Consider the following 22,154-nt stretch of genomic DNA (forward strand, 5'->3'; position numbering starts at 1 on the left):
GGTGTGATTCATGAAATAGAGATTTGAAGCATCACTGCTGTTCTTCCATTTTTTATTACATCATTTGCTGCTAATTTTTGCCACTTAGCATGATTGTAGGTGTCCTTCCTTTTGTATCAGATCATTCTATGTTGTCGTCTTGCTTTTGGAGTTGCATGGCAAAGTCCTTCCAATTACTTTGGATAAAATTATGTATAAGAATGTACCTCTGTTATTGGTGGGGTTTTTTTGTTTGTTGGTTTTAAATCTGTCACAGCTAAGTATTACGTTTTCTTTACTTGTATTGCATATGCGAGCATTCTTTTGTGCTGCCTTGAGGCTGTTTGATGAAAAAAAAAAAGGGGGGCATTTTTTTTCCTTAACAAGTGCTTGTACCTCCTGGTGTTTCATTTTTCTTCATTTTCTTCCCCTTCGTGTTTTCTCTTTGCTTTCGTGTTTTACATTGCTTAACACAGATTCTCCAAGTCTTCTCTTTTCTTATTTTAATGTATTTTGTCTGCTTTCTGACTTTTGATGTAAGCTTCTAAGGCCATTTTACTTTTTTTCAGACATGGATGGCTAGACCCTTCTTCCTTCTGGATAGGGTAGTTAGCGCTTTACTGAAGTGCTCCCAACTCTTTGAACATGGGATGCAGGAAAAAGACGAAGGTAGAACTTGATTGTGCACAGCCGTGCCTCAGTTCTGAGGGAAGAGCGCTGTTATCTTCCTCCTTCATTCTCCATTCTTACATCCAGGCATCCTGTTGTTGCAGCAATACTGTAACTACAGGACCAGCAGTTTGGTGCACAGCAGCTCCAACATTTGAAGTTAGCCCAGCACTAAAGTACATGCAGAGCTGTTTGGAACGTATGTGTGCTCTTCCAGCAGAAATAGAGGAGGTGCCCTTGTAGGAATGCTCTGCTAGTTTAAGGCTATGTGGTTGCTCCTTGACTGTGAATTTGCCTGTCTAGTCCTTCTCTCAGGTACTGCTTTTGACAAATAAATTAGAAAATCAAAAATCTGAACCCTGTCATCTGTTTCTTATTTCCTGGCAGTTAATTGTGTGCTGTCTGCTAAAATGCGTGTTTAGAAGCAAACTTGAGTCAGCTCCTATCTTTCCATTGCCTTCCCTGGTTTTGGAGTGGGCATGAGAAAGTGTGGTTCACTGAAGACAGTGAAAAGCCTCCCATGCCTTTAGTTGGCTTTGGACTCTGTCCGAAGTGTTCCGGGTGGAGCTGGGTTGCACCTGCATGCAAGGATAGCTGTCTGGCAAGCTGATTCTCTGAAACCAACAGAAGCCCCATACACATGTGTTAATCCGGGGTGTTTTTCTTCAGGAAGTGCTAAATCTTGCACTCCAGAAAAATTGCAAAATAATGAAAACATTTGGCGAGGGAAAAGGGAAAGAATGCACACACAGAACTCGGGACATGCATGCTACCACTGTTTAAGTGTAAGATTCTCTGTGTAAACTCTTCAGACGGCTTTTTATTTTTCCCTCTAAATATCATGACTACCTTCATAGTAATAAAACAATATACTAAAAATTGTAAGGTGGCCAGCATGTACCCTGGATGAAAGAAAGAATATTAAAGTAGAATTTGCTTTTGGCTGTTGCTGCTGATGAGGAAAGTTACTTTATGTACTTTTTTTTCTGTGGGAATAAATATACCTTTGCAGTTTTCATATTCCTATATTCCACAGAAGTATTGTATCAGGAGTAGCGTAGCCAGTGGGACCAGGGAGGTGATCACCCCCCCTGTACGCAGCTCTGGCAAGGCTGCACCTCAAATACTGTGTTTGGTTTTGGGCCACTCACTACAGGACAGACATCAAGACCCTGGAGTGTGTCCAGAGAAGGGCAACAGAGCTGGTGAAACGTCTAGAACAGAAGTCTTATGAGGAGCAGCTAAGGGAACTGGGACTGTTTAGCATGGAGAAGAGGAGCCTCAGGGGAGACCTTGCTCTCTACAGCTACCTGAAAGGAGCTTGTGGTGAGCTGGGGGTCAGCATCTTCTCGCAGATGAGTAGCGATAGGAGAAGAGGGAGTGGCTGCAAGTTGTGCCAGGGGAGGTTCAGGTTAGAAATGAGGAGAAATTTTCTCAGAAAGAGTGGTTGGGCACTGGAAGGGGTTGCCCAGGGAGGTGGTGGAGTCACCGTCCCTCAGGGTGTCTAAAGAAAAGTTAGATGAAATACTTAGCGACATGGTTTAGTAAGTAATATAGGTGGTAGGGGAAGGGTTGGACTAGATGATCTTGGAGGTCTTTTCCAACCTTAATGATTCTGTGATTCTATTTAAATATCTGATTGAAAGTTTGAAAGCTGGAACAGCATACACAATATGTAAAAACTTCTCAACCAAACAACAAAAAACTTCTCATTGTGAAAATAATAGTTTTTAAACCTGTAAATTTTTTTAGTGGATATGGCTGAGGCTTTGGCTAGGAACCTTGATGGTATGTTGGAGACTTTTCATCCCTTCTTCCTGAGGAAGGGAGCAGTAAGCTACAAACTAGGCTTTAAACAGCACAGTACAAGTAAGTAATCTGACTAGTGTACACGCACAAAAAAACCCCTTACAACTGCTATGAACTCTTTTTAGGCTGTCATGTCAGGAATTTTGTCTGTGTTTTGTACTTTTTAAAAGCATTGAACCCTGCAGCCTAGGCACCAGGCTGCAGAAATGCAGGTCAGGACTTCTGCTCTGAACCTGGTGTCCTTTTGGATATCAAGGTCCTTGTTCCAAAAGAGGGCAAGCTCATTGTAGTTACCTTTGCGGGAGAAGAGGCTTCTGTAGGGGTTTGCAGCTCTCAGGCCAGGCTTGTGCCAAAGTAAAGTAAATGGGGAGCCTGTTTAAAACACATGGAAAAGCAAGCTTCGACATTTGAGTGGGTGGAGCTCACTGTGAGCCCTCAGGGAAAGAAAACCTGCTGGAGAAGTGATTGAAACAGAGGTGATAAATGCTGCATTGTAATCCAGCCTCAGTTCCTGAAGCTTGCAGAGAAAAAACAAAAAGTATTTAATTCATATTACAAGAATCTTCCTGTCTCTGCCTTTGTCTTTGCTGTACACCTGGTGATGAAGCCAGGGGAGCTTGGAGATATTTCTTCCCTGCTTGTGTTTTATTTGTATGTTTGGAGTTTGTTGGGTTTTTTTTATTCTTAGTTTGTATTTTGTTTCTTGGGCAGATATAACCCTTTTCTGTGGTAGTGAGAAAAGACAACAAGCTTTTTACTCTATCAAAGACAGGCGTTTAAGTCCCCACACTGGCTGCTGTGTTGGCCTGTTTGCCTTCTGTTTCTCCATACTAATTGGTTAGAATGGATGATGTTAAAGTTTCCATAAGTATGTTTGTTAGAGAATTCCTACATATCCGGCCTTGGAGAATTAAGCTTTGGAAAATGAAGTACCCATCAAAGCAGGACGTGACTGGTACAGTTTATATCCTGACTCCCCTCCTCCCCACCCCCACCCTCCCCTTGCTTATTTCCACCTTCTTCCACAAAGCTTAAGAAAAGAGCCTTTTGTCTTCCTTCCTGGAAAGTTATGCAGTTTATCTGCAGTTTATTCTTCTGCTATTCTGCTTTCATTTGTGCCATTTGTGGACAGCCATGGGTTCTGTGGGACAAAGTAGTTGAATTCCTAACGTCCACAATCAAGCAGTGTATTGGGGAAGGTTCAGCACTGCCCTCCCTCCTTTTTTGGGGGTCCAACTGAAGTATTGTACCTTTCAATTTCAGTGCCAAGACATCTCTGGGCTGTGTTTCTCCATATGCCATTAAAATGGTGTGACAGTTCAGCTGGGTTGTAGAAGGATGTATCCATGCAGATATATCTGTATAAAGGCATCTCTTTCTCATTATAGCCAAACTTAGCAGCTTCTAAGGAAATGTGATTTAGAAATTTGCTTTACTGGAATTTATGATGAAGTATCTCTTCTTCTACTTACAATTTCATTTCAAACACGATCAGCTAGGTGAACTTGAATTTGCCTTTTGTGACTACTGCTTCAAATGAGACAAAATTGTATCATTTTGCTAAAGTCAACTTTTGATGCGGGTTCTTTAAATAATTCCATGAATTAGTATCCATTGATTTTTCCTTTCTCCCCTACCCTCCCCCAACCCCCCTGCCCCTTTTCTAGATAAGCTATTTACAGGTATCCTGTGCCACATCCTCATCTGATGTAAACTGACCTAAGACATTTGGAAGGATCTGGTCTGGTTTGTGTACCAAACACATAAGCAGTTGGCAGTACAACTAATATGCTTTACCAGCACAAAAATGTCATAAAACCAGACTTCTTTTTAGACTACTTTTAATTTAAATCTGTCACCTGTTCCCTCACCAAATCAGATCTAGAAAGCATAATTTAAGCATAATTTATAGTGATGACTTTTTAAATTTAAGAGTATGCATTAGGTTAGATTAAGAAATGCTACCTCTCCTTTTTGTAATCTCTTCAGAAAACTGTCATCGGATTTCATAACCAATGTCTTGATCAACCCCCTTCTAAAAGCCAATAGCTGCTGAAGCAGGCCTCAAACCTTTTTAGGTTTGTTGATCCACCTGAAATAACAACTCCCTTCTGTTTCTTTACAGACTCTTCCTACTCTGAGCCTCCTGATGTCCAGCAGCAGTTGAACCACTACCAGTCTGCAGCTTTAGCCAGGAACAACAACAACATCAGCCCAATCCCACTTTCTGGGAGTGCTGCAGGAGTGGAAAAAACGGAAGCCATCCTTAACTGTGAATTTTGTGAATTCTCCTCGGGTTACATACAGAGCATTCGGCGTCATTACCGTGACAAGCATGGAGGAAAAAAACTCTTCAAGTGCAAAGATTGTTCCTTTTATACAGGCTTTAAGTAAGTACTGTGCAAAACAGATAAACTGAACCCAGTAGGGTTTTTTTAGCACTTGAAAAGACTTCTGAGATCTTTGAGAGCTGGCTGTAGCTAACAGAAACATGGCCACTGCTGACCAGGGAGAGAAACACAGGAAATGCCATGCCAGATCACAGCAGCATCCATGTAATCCATTTTCCTCTCTCCTGCAACAGCCGGTACCATCTGCTGCAGAGGAAAGCACAATAAGTTCTTGCAGTAGGTTTCACTAGCTGGAGGAAATGGTACAGGTAGTATTTTTTCCTTTGGCCTAGGCATTTAGAGGGTTATTCTTCAAGCGTGAAAATTTTCTCTACAAAAATAAGGTTATTTGCTGGTGCCACCAACATGAAACATAATCAAATGTTCTAGGGAAAGAGAATTTATATCACCTTTCTGAAGAAACCTCTCTCATATAATTTCATTTTTCCTGCAATCTATCTAGCTATAATGCATACTCTTAGCATATCGGATAGCATATAGAGATATTTCAGAAAGTCCAGATAGATGTGCAAAATTTAAAAACTTGGTGTTGTGTTTGTGTGGTTTTAGCTGCTGCATAGGGAAAAAAAGGACCTATGCACCCATGCTGTTCAAAATCACTTTTTATGGTGGACCCTTGAGCATAACACCCTCAGCTGACACCTTCAGGTCTCAAATATTTAATTTCTTAGGAAGCTGGTAACAGTAAACAGTAAAACAGGATAAAGGGGAGGAGTTCTGTTGAAGAAAATTTTGAGCATAGACTTGAGAGAATCCACACAAACAGCAACCTCTAGTTACATACCTCTAGGCTCTGTTGCTTCAGCCCCTTGCTGGTATCATTTGCAGCCTGTGCTTTATATCCCAGTTACTGTGTGTTTTAAAGATTGCTAGCTACAGCCAGGTCTGTACTATCTGCATCTTGCAAGAGCCATTTTCTTCTACCTGGATGAAATGAAATCATCTTCAGTCAAGCAGCATTTAAACATATTCATGGCTATGTGAGGCAGTAGTGTTCTTTCATGTGGTATCTCAAACATTCAGGGATTAAGTTTTGCTTTTTTTAGAAGCACGGCATGTTTTCCATATGGGGGGAGGCAAAAAAAACCCATACAATTTCCCTCTTCAGGTCACCACAGAAACCTAAATGCATGAAAGCCCTCACTGAAGTTGATAGAAATACACCTGTAGAATTCTGTGATTGCTGGATTCAGCCCAAAGCCAGTTATTAACTTGCTTTGTGTTCAAGCTAACAACATTAACAAACTTAGAAGAGACTTCTGACTAGTTCAATGTGGCAAGCTCCTTGTCTTTTGCAAGTTTTACCACTGCTTTAGGAAAAATATGGCCAAGTGTCCCAAGTTTACAGACACCTCTCATTTCAGTAGTTGAGATTGTGGTTAGATAAGTGTACAGTTAATTTCCTATTTATTCATGCCTTTTCCAACTTGTAAGTATGCAGTCAGAGTAATGTCAGCATGATTTTTTTTTTTGTTGTTGTTCAAAAGTACTGTGGAGTATTCATTTATTCCTCTACATAAATATTCTTACTCTTGGGTTTTCAGATCCTTACAGCTGATGCATTAAAAGTTAACTACTTAGTGCCAAATTCACTGTAAATGCATCTGTTTTGAATAATGAATCTCAACATTTTAACTGGTTTTGGGCCTGTCCTAGAAAAACAGAGGTGGTTAAGGATGTTATCTCCCTCAAGAAGTAAGTCTGTCCTTACCTCTGCAAGACCAGAACAGTTGATAGACTTTGTTCAACTTGCTAAAATGTAATCTTTGCCAGACAGAATACTGAATATTTCAGCACAAAACCAAATAAAGAACATGAAAGATGGGAATCTTTCTGCTGCCTTAAACATAGCAATGTGACTATAGAGCAACCCAGAGAAAAGAATCTCTTGGTAGAATGATAGTTAGTTACTTGAAGATACAAGCCTGCAAATACCGCTGCTCATGTGTAGGTCATGTGAGTAGCCCTGCTGAAAGGCCATGTGGCACTGTGAAGACAAGGCTAAGTGGTATCTGTACAAATTTACACAACACGTCCCTTATAAAGCTGTGACACGTCATCATTCCCCACATACTTCTTCTGACTGCTCCCATCTCTCCCTCCTGTTTCACAGATCTGCTTTTACTATGCACGTGGAAGCTGGGCATTCGGCAGTTCCTGAGGAAGGACCCAAAGACCTTCGCTGTCCTCTTTGCCTATATCACACCAAATATAAACGCAACATGATTGACCATATAGTTCTGCACAGAGGTAACAATATCACTGTATGTGTCTGTATCTGATACAGGGAATGCAGAACAATCACAGAACCATAGAATTATAGAATATCCTGAGCTGTAAAGAATCCATAAGGGTCATCAAGTCCAATTCCTGTCTCCAGACAGGGCCAGCCAAGTCAGAGCATGTGACTGAGTGCATCGTCCAGATGCTGCTTGAACTCAAGTCAAGCTGGGTGCTGTGACCACTTCCCTGGGGAGCCTGTTCCAGTGCCCAACCACCCTCTCAGTAAAGGGTTGTTTCTAATATCCAAACTGAACCTCCCATTGTAGATTCATGTCATTCCCTCAGTTCTATTTCTGGTCACTAAAGAGAGGAGATGGGTGCCTGTCCTTTCACTGCCCCTCATCAGGAACCCATAGACCATGATGAGGTCTCCCCCCAGCCTCCTCTTCTCCAGGCTGAACAAAAGAAGGGAGTTCAGCCTGTCCTCATAAGACTTCCCCTCCAGACCCTTCACCATCCTTGTTGCCCTCCTCTGGAAACTCTCCAATATTTTTGTCTCCCTCTTGTACTGTGGCGCCCAAAACTGCACACAGTACTTGAGGTGAGGTTGCACCACCACAGTGTAGAGCAGGACAATCCCCTTCCTGGACCAGTTGGCAATGCCCTTATCTGTCAGACTTGTTCCATCAAATTTTTCCTCTGTACATAATTAAATTTTCTCTTCTTTGTACATGAGGACACGTATGTTGAATGAGTCATCAGCCCTTGAGTATCTTTTGTTTCATTTCTAAATGATACATGTTCTTTATTTTCTGTAAAATTCAAAGTTAACCAGTGCTGAAACAAGGCAGATTTAAAATTGTTTTTAATCTTTTCATCAAAAAAGGATAGCCAGCATCAAACACCTGTTTAGCAAGAGTTGCCCTAATTTACTACTCTGATCTAGGCCAGAGTTGTTTCCTGCCTATGTCCTTGTTACCATAAAGTCCTTGCTGTCATAAAGTCCTTGCTATCATACACCCTGTCACAGTTTATCAGCTAACCGTGGAGGTTCCAAAATATCCCTTGTTTACTTCTTTGAATTTTTTATCTTCAGCACACTTAGGATCAAAACAGAAATTATCATATTTTGTTTTCCTTTATGACTATTCACCTCTCCCTTCTTTTTTAAGCAATCTAAAAGTCGGATTAGGGATTTCTATATTCTATTAACTGCGGGCTTGCTAGCTCAGAAGAGACAGCTGTTTGGGCTCCCTGGGCTGGGATTCCTGCCCATAGCTATCACACTTGATGATTGTAGATGGTCTGTTGGCTGCCGAAATCCAAACCCATGTGTTGGGATGGCAGACTGCCTGCTTGCAGGTTGGGCAGAGTTTCACAGTAGGGTATTGGTGGTGAGCAAACACAAGTTTCGCGTGCCATCTTTTTCCTGGAGGAGATCCTGGTGTGACAAGCACTATCGTAATTCATTGTAACATACCACTTTTCAGTGTTGTTAGCTTAAAGTCTTTCTTGTACTAAAGCAGTGAGATTGGCAGAGTTCATACAAATTTCTGTCTGCTAGCAGGGCTATTCTGGGGGAACATCTGGGAAAAATGACCTGTCAGTGATTCAGAAAGCATGTTACAAAGCTGCTTTATTAAATTGTAAGAATTTGGCAGATGTGTTAGCTTTCACTTCCTGTCTTTGAAGGTGGTGTGTTGAGTTTTGCTCAGCTTCAGGGTATACTCCAGAATTGGTTTACTTTAGAGGAGAAGAGAGTTTTAGTTAACCCCTGTGCAGGGGACTGAGAGGTTCCAAGTGCTGCTGAGGTGTGCTCTGTTTTGTGGCTGTTCCAGGGCTCCAGCGGACATTGCCAGAGCTTTAAAATATGGATAGACAGGCTGATGGAGAACTTGATGGGCTTAGAGTATTTTCCATCATGCAGAGACTTGAAATTGGGAATGTTCTGTTGCAGAAGTGGAAGAGCCACACAAATCACTCACTCAAGCAGCTGTACTACCTGTACAGAGCTGTTTCTGACAAATTGCAAGGAGGTGGCTACCTTTTGTGTAAGAGGCACTGTGGATCTGTTCTTCTGTAGGACCGTTCCTTCAGTTGCACAAACCAACTTTGAGCCTTTGTGCTGCTGAAAGAAAGGGGATGGCAAAGGATGTAATGATATATTTGCTAGAGCCCTGGGAGAGGTAAAACAGGGTAAAAGAAGTTTTAATCCAAATGGGATTTTAGCTCATAAAGAATCTCAGATGCCACTGAGGAAAGACAAAGGGTATTCTCAGGCATCAAGCATCCAGTTAATAAAAGAAGTAGGGTCCTTCCTTAAAGTTCTGTCTGTGCATATGTCCAGCTAACAAATAAACCACAAAAATCTCTAGTGCTGTGTTTAACTGTGTGAAACAAACAATTTTGACAAGATTTAACATGCACTGAAAGAGAGACTGAGTGGTGGTGAATATAGTCTGAGAGAGCCTTCCTTTTTTATAGCCACTGCATTGGTAAAACAAGGGCATAACCCTGAGCTGTGGTCCAAGAAAATTAGCTTTTGAGGTTGACAGAGTGGTGCAGTGTATAAAATCATGAGTGAAGGAGTTGATCCATTTCATAGTTAATGTTCCTCCTTTGTAAAAAGACTGGTTTACAGATGCGTCATTCTTACATTACTTCCAAGTTGCTGCACCCCTAATCCTTGGTGAAGCAGCGTGTCCTTGAAATGGAGAGTCTGTTTGCCTCATAATGAGTACCTACAAAAGCAGAGTTTTACAGAGCCAAAGTATTATCAGTTAGAAGCCAGTAAGAAAAAATTAGGCAATGACTTTGCTTCCCATTAAGAATTAAGGTGAACAGGAAACCTCCAAGAGCCTTCTCAGTGTATCACCTGTTTCTTATCAGTGTAAAAGCAGTTCACTGTCTCTTCTGTGGGCACAGATGGAGCAGAGACTCGTAACAGGTTGCCTGTAACAGGGGACTGACACAGCTAGAGGCTCTCCTCTTGTGACAAAAGGAGACACAGAGGAGACAGTGAACTCTTGCTCTGTGGACAGCAGAGGTCTTGGCCTTTAATTTAGTCTGGAAAATGCAATTAGTTTTCATTATCCCTTTCAGGACCATTCCCATCACACATTTTGAAAAACATTGATATTTTTCCAGGGCTAAATGCAACTTACCAAAGACCACTATTTGGTCTCCTTTAAAATCCGTAATACATTAATTTTTATTCTTTCAGTGGTCATTTTATTCTCCTTCTGGTAGTCAGAAAAAAATAGTGATTTGATTCTTCTGTTTAATAGAAATCATACCCTTTTCTCTCGAATAGTAAGTCTAAAATAATAAGTCAAATTTTCAAATTCATCAACCTCCCTAAGAGTTTCCTTGCTACATTTGCTGATTTCTTATACACACAGCTTCATTGATACATGCAGAACCCTTGTGCTGTGCTTGTTTTTGACTACTGAAGTGGCAAATGCAACATGTTCTGTGTGTAGCTTGGATTTTCAGCACAAATATGTGCCTGAAACATAATGACCAAATAATTGATCTGTGTCTAGATAGTAGGACTGTTTTGTTTGCACTTGGTTTACCATTGAGGGAATGAATTAACTTGTTTATGTTGTGCTGTGTTGCTGAGTAAAGATTTTTTTTCTCTGTACAACTGAGGACTGACAGAATCATGAGCTCTCTTATGTCTTGAGCAAAAAAAAATGTACGTCTTCTCTGAGTTGCTGCACTGCAAATACCTAGTGCATTAATGGCTTTTCAATTTAATCTCTGCTCTGCATTACAGATATTTCAGTCTAATGGAAGAATTTTTTAGACTGGGATGATGCATTTCAGGTGTTTATTTTGTTAGGGGGTTTTGTGTTAGTTTATTTGGTTTCTTTAATTACACCTGCCTAATGGTTCTACAATTCAGGATATCTTTTTGTGAGAGACGCATATACAGTAGTATTTGTTTAGATACTGATGAACTTAGAAGTCTACATGTGGATAATTAAGCTACCTCTTACAATTTTTGTATGGGCCTTATGGTTTGCTGCTATTTTGAGAGTTGCCCAGATACTATGAATTTTTTTCTGAATTAGTAATTAAATAACAGAACTTTGTAAGGGCAAGCTGGAGATGAGAGTATCACCCTAAAAAACTTGAGGTTCTGGATGGAAATAATGCTGCAAGTTTCAAAATCATTGCTTGGAGAAAGTCCACCGACATGAATACATCACTTAAATGTTCTAAATAATCCCCAGAAAGTTAAAACCTTCAGGCTAGAGTTGATGTTTATGTTTATTTTGCTTTTCTGATGTTATTGTGCTGCCTTTGTTTTAGAGTGTATGTGTGTGATTTTAAGATAATGGGTTTTGCTACTGTGGTAGACTGGTAGATAAAAAGTTTTATACCGTCCCAGGTTTTAGTTTGTGGGTTTTGGTTGGTTGGGTTTTGGTTGGTTGGTTGGTTTTGTGGTTTTGTGGGGTTTTTTTAAATCTGTGCCAGGTGCTAGAGGAGTATTTCTCTTCTTGAAAACTTCTCTTTCTCACTTTTGAAACCAGATGCATGGTACAGCTCAGTGAGTTCAAAAGCACACAGCTGCAACAATGTTGTAAAAAGTCATGACCCCAGAATCACAGCCTTTAGTTCTCTTGTCTCTTATACCCTATTCGCTCCTCCCCCTTTTTCCCACCCTGAGTGATCATAACTTTGTAGCTAGAGAAGCTGTTGTTGGTGTAGCAAAGAATTACAGGTCCACAGGGTTTGGTTCTTAAGGCATAGCTTTGGGGAAAACTTCCACTTTTTGAAGTGATCATGTGACATCATACTCCCCATGAAAGGGGACTAGTTTGGGGAAGGATGGCTCTGCACAGCTCCGGGGCGGGCTGAATGTGGGCTGAGCAATCCAGTTGGTCATCGGGTCAATTAAAGTGCTTTTGTGTTATCACCATTTATGTATTCTGCCTTAAGTCCTGTTGTTGTTCCCCTCTCCCTGTGCCGTGTCAGTAAACTGTCCTTATCCCAACGCCCCAGTTTACCTTTGTACATTTGTTCTTCCCATCCCACCAATGGAGAGGTGAGCAAATGGTTCATGGTGCTCAGCTGCCAGTTGGGGCTGAACCTCAACACTGACCTAGACACAGTCCTGTGCAACCTGCTGTAGGTGATCCTGCTTTGGCAGAGGGGTTGGACTATAGATGATCTCCAGAGGTCCCTTCCAATCCTTACTGTTCTTTGAATCTGTGAAGTTAGGACTCTTGTGCTCAGGGAGAAGCTGAACAGGATGGAGTATTTTGTTGGCTGTGGAAAAAGTCTTCTGAGCCATGGTGGCATGTGGATTGGAAATGAATGAGCCATGGAGCTTTTGCCACCTTCCTGAAACCATAAGGGAGTTTGTTATTTCTTTAGTTGTCTTTGGATGTGATACTATCCTTCTCAGTAAGGAAAAGAGCCATTGGCTCAGATCCATACGTGGATTACCACATTCCCCTTAACTTCGTGTTTACTGTCTGAGATTCAGGCCTGGGCTTTGTTCATTTGTTTTAACCTGTCATTAGAGATGAACCTGCATGAGGAGGATCAAACTCCTCCTTTAATCTGTGGTCCAGAAAGAGTAACAATACTAAATTTCAGTGTTCTTGTTCAGAAGGCCAGTTAAGTAATAAAAACTATAATGAGGATCTTCTGGTGACCTTCAGCTGAATGGTCAAAATCAGGGCTTTCCTTGTGAGCACAGCCTGGGGAACCGCAGTGGAGGATGAGTGTTATGCATATTGGATTCTGGCTGTCAAAATGACTGAAAACAATTCTTCTCTGTTAAATGTCAGTGCTTTGTTTGAGATATGGAGAGTTTAAAAAATCAGCAAGAGTGTTTCTCAGTACATGCCTGTATCCATGATCTGAACTGTGGAGAGTGGGACATATGTGTGCAGATTTTGAGTCTCAGTTTTCAGAAAGCTGTGGGTGTGTTGGGAAGGTTCTGCCCCTTAACCAAATCGTGCGGCCTCTTCTAGGAAGAGTTGCTGCCTTGCTTACCATCTCAGTCCCCAGGGATTAGCTTTAGCTGTGATGGTGAGGATACCAGCTCTGATTTTGATAGTCCCAGTGGGGTGATGCAATGGAAGCACCAAGCAACTCCCCTGTTTAGCACATTCCAACAGCCAATGGCTGCTGTCAGGCACTGAACCAAATAGACTCATCTAGCTGATTTGTAGCTGATTTTGTACTCACAGGCTCTGTTACTCTGACAGGTGGACTTTCGTTGGCACCAAAACTTCCATTCCCATCCTCTTCACCCAATGACCAGTTAAATTTGTGAGGACAACTGCATTAGTAGCCTTGGAGGAATAACCCTGTCATTGCAGAAATATTTTTTGTCCTTGTGGGGTTTTTTTAATCATTCCAGCTTAGCTCCCATTCTGTGATAGATAGACTGCCTACCCATGTAACAGATCCTATTTCTTATGTGGGCAGTAGTGCCCAAGCTATTGACATGTGGGCCCGGTATTTCATAAAATTTGTTAAATTAAGGTTTTCCTGTCTCTACAGAAGAGCGGGTTGTTCCCATTGAGGTCTGCCGTTCCAAACTGTCAAAGTACTTGCAGGGAGTTGTTTTCCGCTGTGATAAGTGTACCTTTACCTGCTCCAGTGATGAGAGCTTGCAGCAGCACATAGAGAAGCACAATGAACTGAAACCTTACAAATGCCAACTCTGCTACTATGAGACCAAACACACAGAGGAGCTGGATGCTCACCTTCGAGATGAGCACAAGGTAACATCCAAATTTTAATTTGTAGCAGTCTACTCTTTGCAAATCCTGTATTAGTTTTCTTGCATGTCAACTCGGAGTAGCTAATTTGCCATTGTTTTGTTTGTTTGTTTTTTCCTCTCCTCAAATATGGAAACCAATACCTCCCATGCTGGGCTCCCTTTCCTCTGTGTTCTATTATTTCTTTTTCTCTTTAGAAACTCAAAATTGAGCATTTCTAAAGCTCTTCAGATTGACCAGAATTGGCAGACTGTTGTAGGCAGTGTACTATTACCTGGAAAAGGTACTTGTGTATGCTAAGTTTATTTAAATAGGGTAGAAAAAAAGAGGGGTTATGAAACAATATTAAGGCTGTGTGATTCAGCCTCTCTAAAAGGCAGGAGATTCCAACCATAAAATTGTTCTGGCAACTTCAGCAGCATGACATGCCATGCATATTTTAATAACAAAGAGAGCAATACCTCTCAGTTTACATTTAACAAGGGCAAGATAAACAGCAAGTATAACCAGGTCCTAAGTTAAGACTGCTTTGGAGTTTTTCTGGAGTACAGACCTGATCCAGTCTTTGAGAAGTCATTAGAAGCTTTCAACAGACTTGTTAGCCTTGAATTTCTTTAACTGTGAATGATGTAGCTGAGACACACAAATTCTAGAACTGAGGTGTGTTTTGGAGTATGTGTTAGAGTACTTCTTTGTCACTTTTCCAGGAGAGGCAGGTATATGCCTCCACCTGTTGAAGCTGAGCTGCCTGTGCCCTCACTAAAAACTTAATCCTGCTTCGTTGAATGAATGGCACTTTCCTTACAGCCAAATACATTTTTATTGACAAGTATTAGCAGCAGCAGTCCCAGGAAACATTTTTTATGCTTAAAAAATATTTTGGTGTCTTATAAACACAAACTCTGTAAACTTATGTTGACCTGCTATGTTTCTCTGCCCTCTTCATTATTAATTCTGAAGAGGCTTCTGCAATTCACACAGTAGGTGAGAGACAACATGCCTCCTAGTCACCACAGCAAGGCACCTGGTATATATACGAGGCTCTATTCCTCATTCTTTTGACACAGTGCTTCAGGCTGGGAAGATCATTCCCTTACTTACCTTTCCCTTTCAATGCAGACCTGCAATGATTGTGCCAGTAGTTGAAGGGTATCTTTTCCCCATTTGTCTGTGGTAATTTATGTCTCACTAGTTTGTGCCAAAGTTCAGGGCTCAGATACCCAAGTGATATATTGCACCTTAAAGAGTTCCTGTGCACAAGCTGAGGTGCATTAAGCGCCTCACGTGTAGTCTTGTTTATTTAAATCTCAGTGGGTAATGTGTGAGTCAAAGAACCTCGTCACAGCTGTCTGTATGGAGTAGTGCTAGGAATCCGCACACTGCTGCATTTAGGGTAGTGTGCTACTTGGAGGTATACTACAGCCTCATTCAAGTGCTCCTTAGGTTCATTCACATTCACATTCCTGCAGTGGAATTACAAAATACTCTGTGGCTGTTGATACTTCATTCAGTATCTTGCAGGAGGTGCTGTAGTGCATCCCTATCCTGTCTGCCTCTGTGGCTCAGTGCCTATGCTGCTGGAGGGCTGTCTCTTTACATGAAAGATGAATCCAAAATTCTTCCCAGCAGTGATCAATGAGCACAGAGGGTGCTTGTCATCCAACAAATATTAGCCCTAGTGTCCTGGTCATGCTCCACGCTCTCCGCCTCTACTGTAAATCTGGACTATTCCTCTGCTGTTTCTGTTGGATGTGGTGGAGTTCCTGACTTCTGCGCCCTGAGCTGCTCCTTTCATACTGCTGCTGTGAGCTGTTAAGTAGCTGGTGTATGACACCCTAGGGTTAGCTGAATTTGACTGCTGGGTGAAGCGTTCCCATTATAGTCTGTATATCAGTTTGCAAAGCACTTTGCAGCCCTTTGTAATGAAAATTAATCTGTTATTAATGAGTGAATGTGGATGTGGCAGAGAGCAGCCGTGTGCATGAAGCTGAATGAACAAGTCACGAAACTTCCTGCAATGTGTATGTATAATAGCAGTGTTTGATCATAGCCGTTGAATAGTCCCATAAAAAGAGGATACAACTTAGTGGTTTGCATTTCTTGGGTTTTTTTTAATTTCTTTTAATACATCAAAACCAGGAAGGAAAGAATAAAAATTTACTGAATGTCATTAATTTCTGAAAATCAGAAAGGAGAAAAGCAGAATAAACAGCAAAAGAAGAATCACTATAATTAAAAATAAATGAGTGCTAATTTGATTAGATGATGCATATCACCTAAAGCTGAATAGGCTTTGGGGTCTTGTTGATTTTGTTTTATATATGTAGTGATTTTTCTGATTAGTAGACGACTGTGCTGATTGCTAACAAAACTGTTTCTTTCAAAGGTGAGTCGTAATTTTGAGTTGGTTGGACGGGTTAACTTGGACCAGTTGGAACAAATGAAGGGGAAAACAGAGAGTTCCAGCAGTGATGAAGAAGAAAAAGAAGAAGAGTTAAGCCCCAAGACTGAAGAGAGAGGTCAGTGCGGCTCTTTTTTTTTAAATCTTTTTTCTTTCACTTCCCCCCCCCCACCCCCCCGCTTCTTTTTGCACTGCAACATACCCCACCAGTCCTACCAAGCAAGGTCAGCTGTTGACTCTGCAGCACATTCTTGTAGAGCCATGCAAGCATGCCAGCAGGAGCAGAATGAGGCTTTTGTGAAGACAGTGCTCCTGGGGGAAATCTCATGTTTCTAATCCTTATTACAAGTTTTCTGTCTGTTAAGAAAATACGTACTATGAGAAAACACAGATAGCATCTGTGACTTATCTGCCCATGCCGATAGCATCTATAAGGGCTTGGAAAACTACGTAAATGGAGTATTTTAGTGTTTGACAGATACTCTGTTTTGGTAACAAATTTTCAGCTTTTCACTTGGCATTGTTCAAATGAGGGATGAAGGGTTTGTGGCCAAACTTTTTATGGGCTGTTATTAACTCTGTGCCCAGAATTCCTTGTCATAGGGAGTCAGTTGTGCTGCATTTGCTGTAGTTTACAGCTCTGGAACCAAGCTTAGGTCTCTGTTCTACTTGTACCACTGTGTATTTAAGTATTTGTATCTAAAACTAATCCCTCTGACCAGCAAATGTAGGCTATGTATTTGGTAATGCTTTTGGTTTGGTCAAAGTTAAATCAGTGGGGGAAAAGTAAGTTCTCTAACTAGTTCAATTGAACTAAAGGTTTCTTGTCCTTCTCTTCCAACAACCTTCCTCCATGAAAACCAGGTTATTGCAATATCTGGTGTAAACTGTGTGTTGTCTACTCTGCTCTGGTGCACAGTTTGCCAGCCATATGCAGTGTGTTTGCAACTTTTTGACATCTTTAGCCCTGTGATGTCTGAATGTCAAGTTCCTGGGGTCACCAACTCTCCTTATTCTGACAGCTGCCATGTTCTTTGTAGTTCATCAAACTTTTTAGCTTTTTCCTCCTGAATTTTCAGCTTTCAAACACACTATATCACAAAAGAATATGTGTCTGACTACATATTTTCAGACCTTGAAAATTCCAATTCCTGGATTTGCAGGTTGTTTACAGAACAGGAAGGGCTCAGATCATGCTTTTCTTACCTTTCAGTAGCAAGACCCCAGCATCTTAGCTTTTGTTTACTGTCCCTGCAGCATAGATCCAGTCTGCACTTACCACTACCACTTCATTTCAAGTATGGAGATTGATAGCTTTTACTTAAATGAGAAAGGAAGTGAGTTGGATAGGAAACCACTTATGTTTTAATGAAAAATATCCTTCACAAGATCTTAGGTAGAACAGCAGAAAAATACAAGGAAAACGTAAAGGGATGTTTGTGTCATATGCGTTTCAGAGTTCAGCATTAGTAACTCTTGTGGAAATGTGCTTGGGTGTCTGTTCCGGGATGGCTTTGACCCTCTGAACTTCATGGCTGGAGCAATGATTTGTGTAATGATTTGACTAAAGGACCAGCTCACCTGAGCTGCAGATGTAGCAGGCTGATTAATGTTTTGTATAGACCCATAGTTAGCAGGGGATGAAGAGTCATGCTGTCCTTTTAAGGATTACCATTACATACAAGCACAGGTGTTGATGTGACCTTGGAAGCCATGGTATCTAGTCCAAGGAGAAGAAGGTGCTGCCTGCCAAGCCTTACAAATCCCTGTAAATGCACCATGGGGAGGGGACAGCCACAGTTCATTGTTTAAATTAACTTTAGGTTACACTGTAAAAATGCAAAATTTCATCTTCTATTCTGGAGATTTAAATTTGCAGGCATAATAGATAAGTTAACCCCATGTTTTGTGTGATCAATAGTTAAATAAGGAATAGTGTCTTAGTAGTGCTAATATTTTGTACTTTTTTGACTTTATCTATGTGTTTTTAATCTGTGACTGGCTAGAATTATTTCTACCTGGTGGTTCAGATGGCCAGCATAAGAACAGTTGTGCATGTTTCCAAGTTTGTTTTGCAGATATTCTTTCCTGACTGGCTTGCAGGGTCAATGTTTCATCATTGTTATTTTTTTCTCCTTATTAATCTATTACCATTTATAATATATTATAATGAAATAGGTAGAAAATGCAAAAAACCCTTATGCCTACTGCAGCAAGGGTATTTAATAAAGATCCAGTTGTATTAACTATATTTTTCCAGGCAAGTTGTAGATTAGAACTATAAGGTGCAAGATGTGAGCTGCATGTTTAGAAAATTTCCCAATGAGACAGGAACTGAAGGCATGGTTGCGTGCTGAGTTGCATGCTGTCATCTCCCCGTGGATTTTTCAGAAGATAGTTCTAACACAGAAATTGTTTGCCCTGTTAGCAGAGGACCAGACCTATGGTTTTAAATATAGCCTGTCACCGTGGCTAATGCTGTCACAACTTTCAAACCACATCAAACTGTATAATACTGTATGCCACTTGGGTGCTTTTGACAAGTCTAGCCTTTATGGTGTTAGCAGGAAGTGGGATTTGCTGAGAGTGCTTCTGTGTGCTGAGTATCTGGAAGCAAATGCTGTCTGAACCCTCTGAAGGTCTCTGACTTGAGCAGAACCAGGATTTCTTCCTGTGAGTCAAACAGCTGCCTAGAGTCACTACTTTGAATGCAGACTGGTATGAAAAGGAGAGTGTGCTTTGCTTCTCCAAACAGGCTGTTGGACAGTGGACAGTCCAAAGAAGGGCTATTGCCCAAGTGAATACACAGAGCTGGGCAGCGAAGCTGAACTATCTTGGATAGGAAAGGAAGGGAATGGTTGGCTGCTGGTGAAAGGTAACAGAAAATATGTTGACCTGGGAGGAAGAAGATGGAGTGCAGGAGGGTGGGGGAAGAGTATCTGGCATACACCATGGAAAGAACAGCTGCCCGTGGTAGAGATCACATCTCAGACGGACTGCCTGTCTCTAGTGACCTTTATGTCTTGATCTAAGTAGAAACTGGAATTGAGAGGTATTTTTCCAGAAAGCTTGTATGTGTGATGCAGAAAAACCACGGAGAGGTCAGGAGTCTGTGAAGTCTTTTACCCTCTCCCGTGCAGGCCCCAGAGGAGAGCAGCTTCTGATACTCCTCCAGACATGCAGTCCAAATTCACAGCCCTGGAAGTAAAACTAATTGGGAACTAGGGTGAACAAGATAGTGTTTTCTGAAGAGGTGATTTACTAGAGTAAATTTATGCTGAATTTAATGGGGGTTGCAAGTATAAGCCATAGTCTGGTTTGGGTTACAAGACAGTCCAACCACCCTGCCACAGACAGAGACATCTTTGACTGGGAGAGGTTGCTTAAAGCACCATTGGACCTTGAACACACCTAATGGTGGGCCATCTGCACCTTCTTTGGGCAACCTGTTGCTGTGTCTCAACAGTCTTGTCTTAAAAAATTTCTTCCTTATATACAACCAAAAATATCATCTTTCAGTTTAAAGCCATTACCCTGTTGTCCTGTCACTACAGGCTGTGGTAAAAACTCCTTCCATAGCTTTCCTTTAGAAAAGACCCCCTTTAATTATTGAAAGGCTGCAATAAAGTCCCCCTGGAGCCTTCTCTTCTCCAGGTTGAAGAACCTCAAGCCTACCTATTTGAGTAAAACAGACTCTGCATCATTTATCTCCTCTCTGCAGCAGACCAGAATAAGCTTCATGTTGTGTACTATAAGGTATGCTCTCATACAGAACAGCAGCGTTTGCCTCCAGAGCTTCTACCCACCATAAGTATTTGTCCCTTAACCATGACTAGCCTGTGGTGTGTTTATAAATTTGTACCATGATTAAGCTATTAAAGTCCAGATGTGAACAGAATTAATGGCATTGATTACTTTCTTGTGTTCCTCTTGACACTGCTAGTGACAGGACAAGAGGAAACAGTCTGAAATTGTGTCAGGATAGTAGGTTAGATATTAGGAAAGATTTCTTTACTGAAGTTGTCAGTTGCTGGAACAGGCTGCCCAGGGAGGTGTTTGAGTGACCATCCCTGGGGTGACTCAAGAGAGAGCAGACTCAAGAAGAGCAGATGTTGTAGTTGGTGACATGGTCTAGTGTTGGATCTAGTAGGGCTGGATAGATGGTTGGACTCAAATGATCTTCAAGGTCTTTTCCAAATCTAACCATTCTGTGATATTATGACACAGCACCTTGCTTTGTGATATTTAAGCATGTAACAAATCACAGGCAGTAAGTAATACAGAGTGAGTTTTTTGTTTCAGGAAGAAGAAGTATAAAATGATGTTAAGAACCATCCCATATAGTAACAGCTAACTAGTGAGAAATGTGTCACAAAATGTATATTCTCAAGACTTAAATATGGATATTAGGCAATGTGTGGGCAGTTTTAAATTCACGGGCTGGCTCATCTGGAACAGAGTAAATCTGGAAGTGAAGAAATAAAGTGAGCAGAGATCAGAACCAAAAGGAAGCAATATCCCTTTTCTTTTATTATGTGGTTTGGGAGGAGTCAGAAAGACATTCTGTTGATTTCTTCCTTAAGATAATCCCTGCTAAGGAATTAATACTCTGAGCAGATGGTGCTGTCTCATTTCCAGCAAAAGAATCAAGTGAGATAGTCCATGCAATTATTTTTAATGGCTTGTGTGGTGATCTTCTTAATTTGTGAGAAAATATTTCATCTTTTGTTAAAGCTGACTGAGTTCACGTGAAACTTAGCTTTCAGAAACACCGCTCTCTGAACTGCCAGTGACTTCACTTGCAGTACTAGGTGCTCAGCACTTCTGCAAATGAGGCCCCAAGCATTTTGTGTAAAAGATTAGGATGGAATGAAACACCTGTGCAGTTAAGATGCAGCACTTAACCCATGAAACTTCAGGATGAAGGGATGTCTATTTATCACAAGTATCAGATGTTAAATATACCGTCTTTGTTTCCTAAAATTTGGACTACCAATTAAAAAAATATAGGTGGCCTTTAGTGGGGTTTTTGATTTTTCTTTCAGGCTGTTTCAGCCCCAAGCTTCTAAGGTTTGGTTTTGAATTAAAACTCCACAGTCTTTTCATTTGTTGAAAAACAGGATCAGGGAGTAGCAATTAATTCCCCTTACTTGCAGAGATGCTTTAAAATTTAAAAGAAGGGATTTGTTGCTTGCAGTGTCCATTTGCTTTGGGGGAGTGGCATTTTCACTGTTAGTTATTCAATAAGTACATCCTTTTGCTTCTCAGGGACAAGAAGGTGCATCAGAGGGGAGCAGAGTAGGATCACAGGAGTCGCTTCTTGCCCTGGCACTTCTTAATTCACAGGCTATGCTGTCTTTTTCTAGATCCCATGATGTTTCCTGACAGCGGTGCTCCAGAGAAACGCTTCCCATGTGAGTTCTGTGGCCGATCCTTTACAGAAGGCTCTGAGTGGGAGCGACACGTGCTGAGACATGGCATGTAAGTTGATTCACACTCCCTTGCCAAACATCCAAAGGTAACAGTAGATGTCTCTGCATTTCCCCATTTCACACATCCCAAAAAGCCCTGTGATGAAGGCAAATACAGTTCGATGAAGAACAATTTATTCTGTTCCAAGTGTGGATACAGTCATCAGATGTCTCTGCATGGGAAATTCCTGTTCATCCTCTTTAATTCTGCTTCCCTGGGTGGCCATATACTGAGGTATTTAACTGCAGTCCTAAAACTTAAGATTCTCCCAAGGTGAACCCTACTAGGCCCAGGATTAACTTTACCTGAGTGTACTGTTGATTTTGCCTGCCAACAGAGCATAGAACTGGCTGAACAGTATACAGGATATTCAAGGAAGGAACTGTTTGCTTTTCCCCTATTTATTGTTGTATCTCTTTCACATGCTTGCAGCTACACTTG

General features: G+C 41.2%; 1 protein-coding gene across 1 annotated transcript in view; it reads left to right on the top strand.

Annotated features, from left to right (window-relative positions):
- The window catches only part of ZNF462 (zinc finger protein 462), a gene marked incomplete at its 5' end in the record, with an annotated part of 50,762 nt that overhangs the window by 27,603 nt on the left and 1,005 nt on the right, over positions 1-22,154 (top strand). Inside the window, 5 exons of the mRNA XM_084278120.1 lie at positions 4,583-4,847; positions 6,982-7,118; positions 13,620-13,843; positions 16,227-16,359; positions 21,608-21,722. Of these exons, the coding sequence (XP_084134246.1) occupies positions 4,583-4,847; positions 6,982-7,118; positions 13,620-13,843; positions 16,227-16,359; positions 21,608-21,722 (874 nt within the window). The remainder of the gene's footprint in view (positions 1-4,582; positions 4,848-6,981; positions 7,119-13,619; positions 13,844-16,226; positions 16,360-21,607; positions 21,723-22,154) is intronic.

The sequence above is a fragment of the Gallinula chloropus genome, assembly GCF_964237585.1.
Source record: "Gallinula chloropus genome assembly, chromosome: Z".
NCBI classification, from domain to species: Eukaryota; Metazoa; Chordata; class Aves; order Gruiformes; family Rallidae; genus Gallinula; species Gallinula chloropus.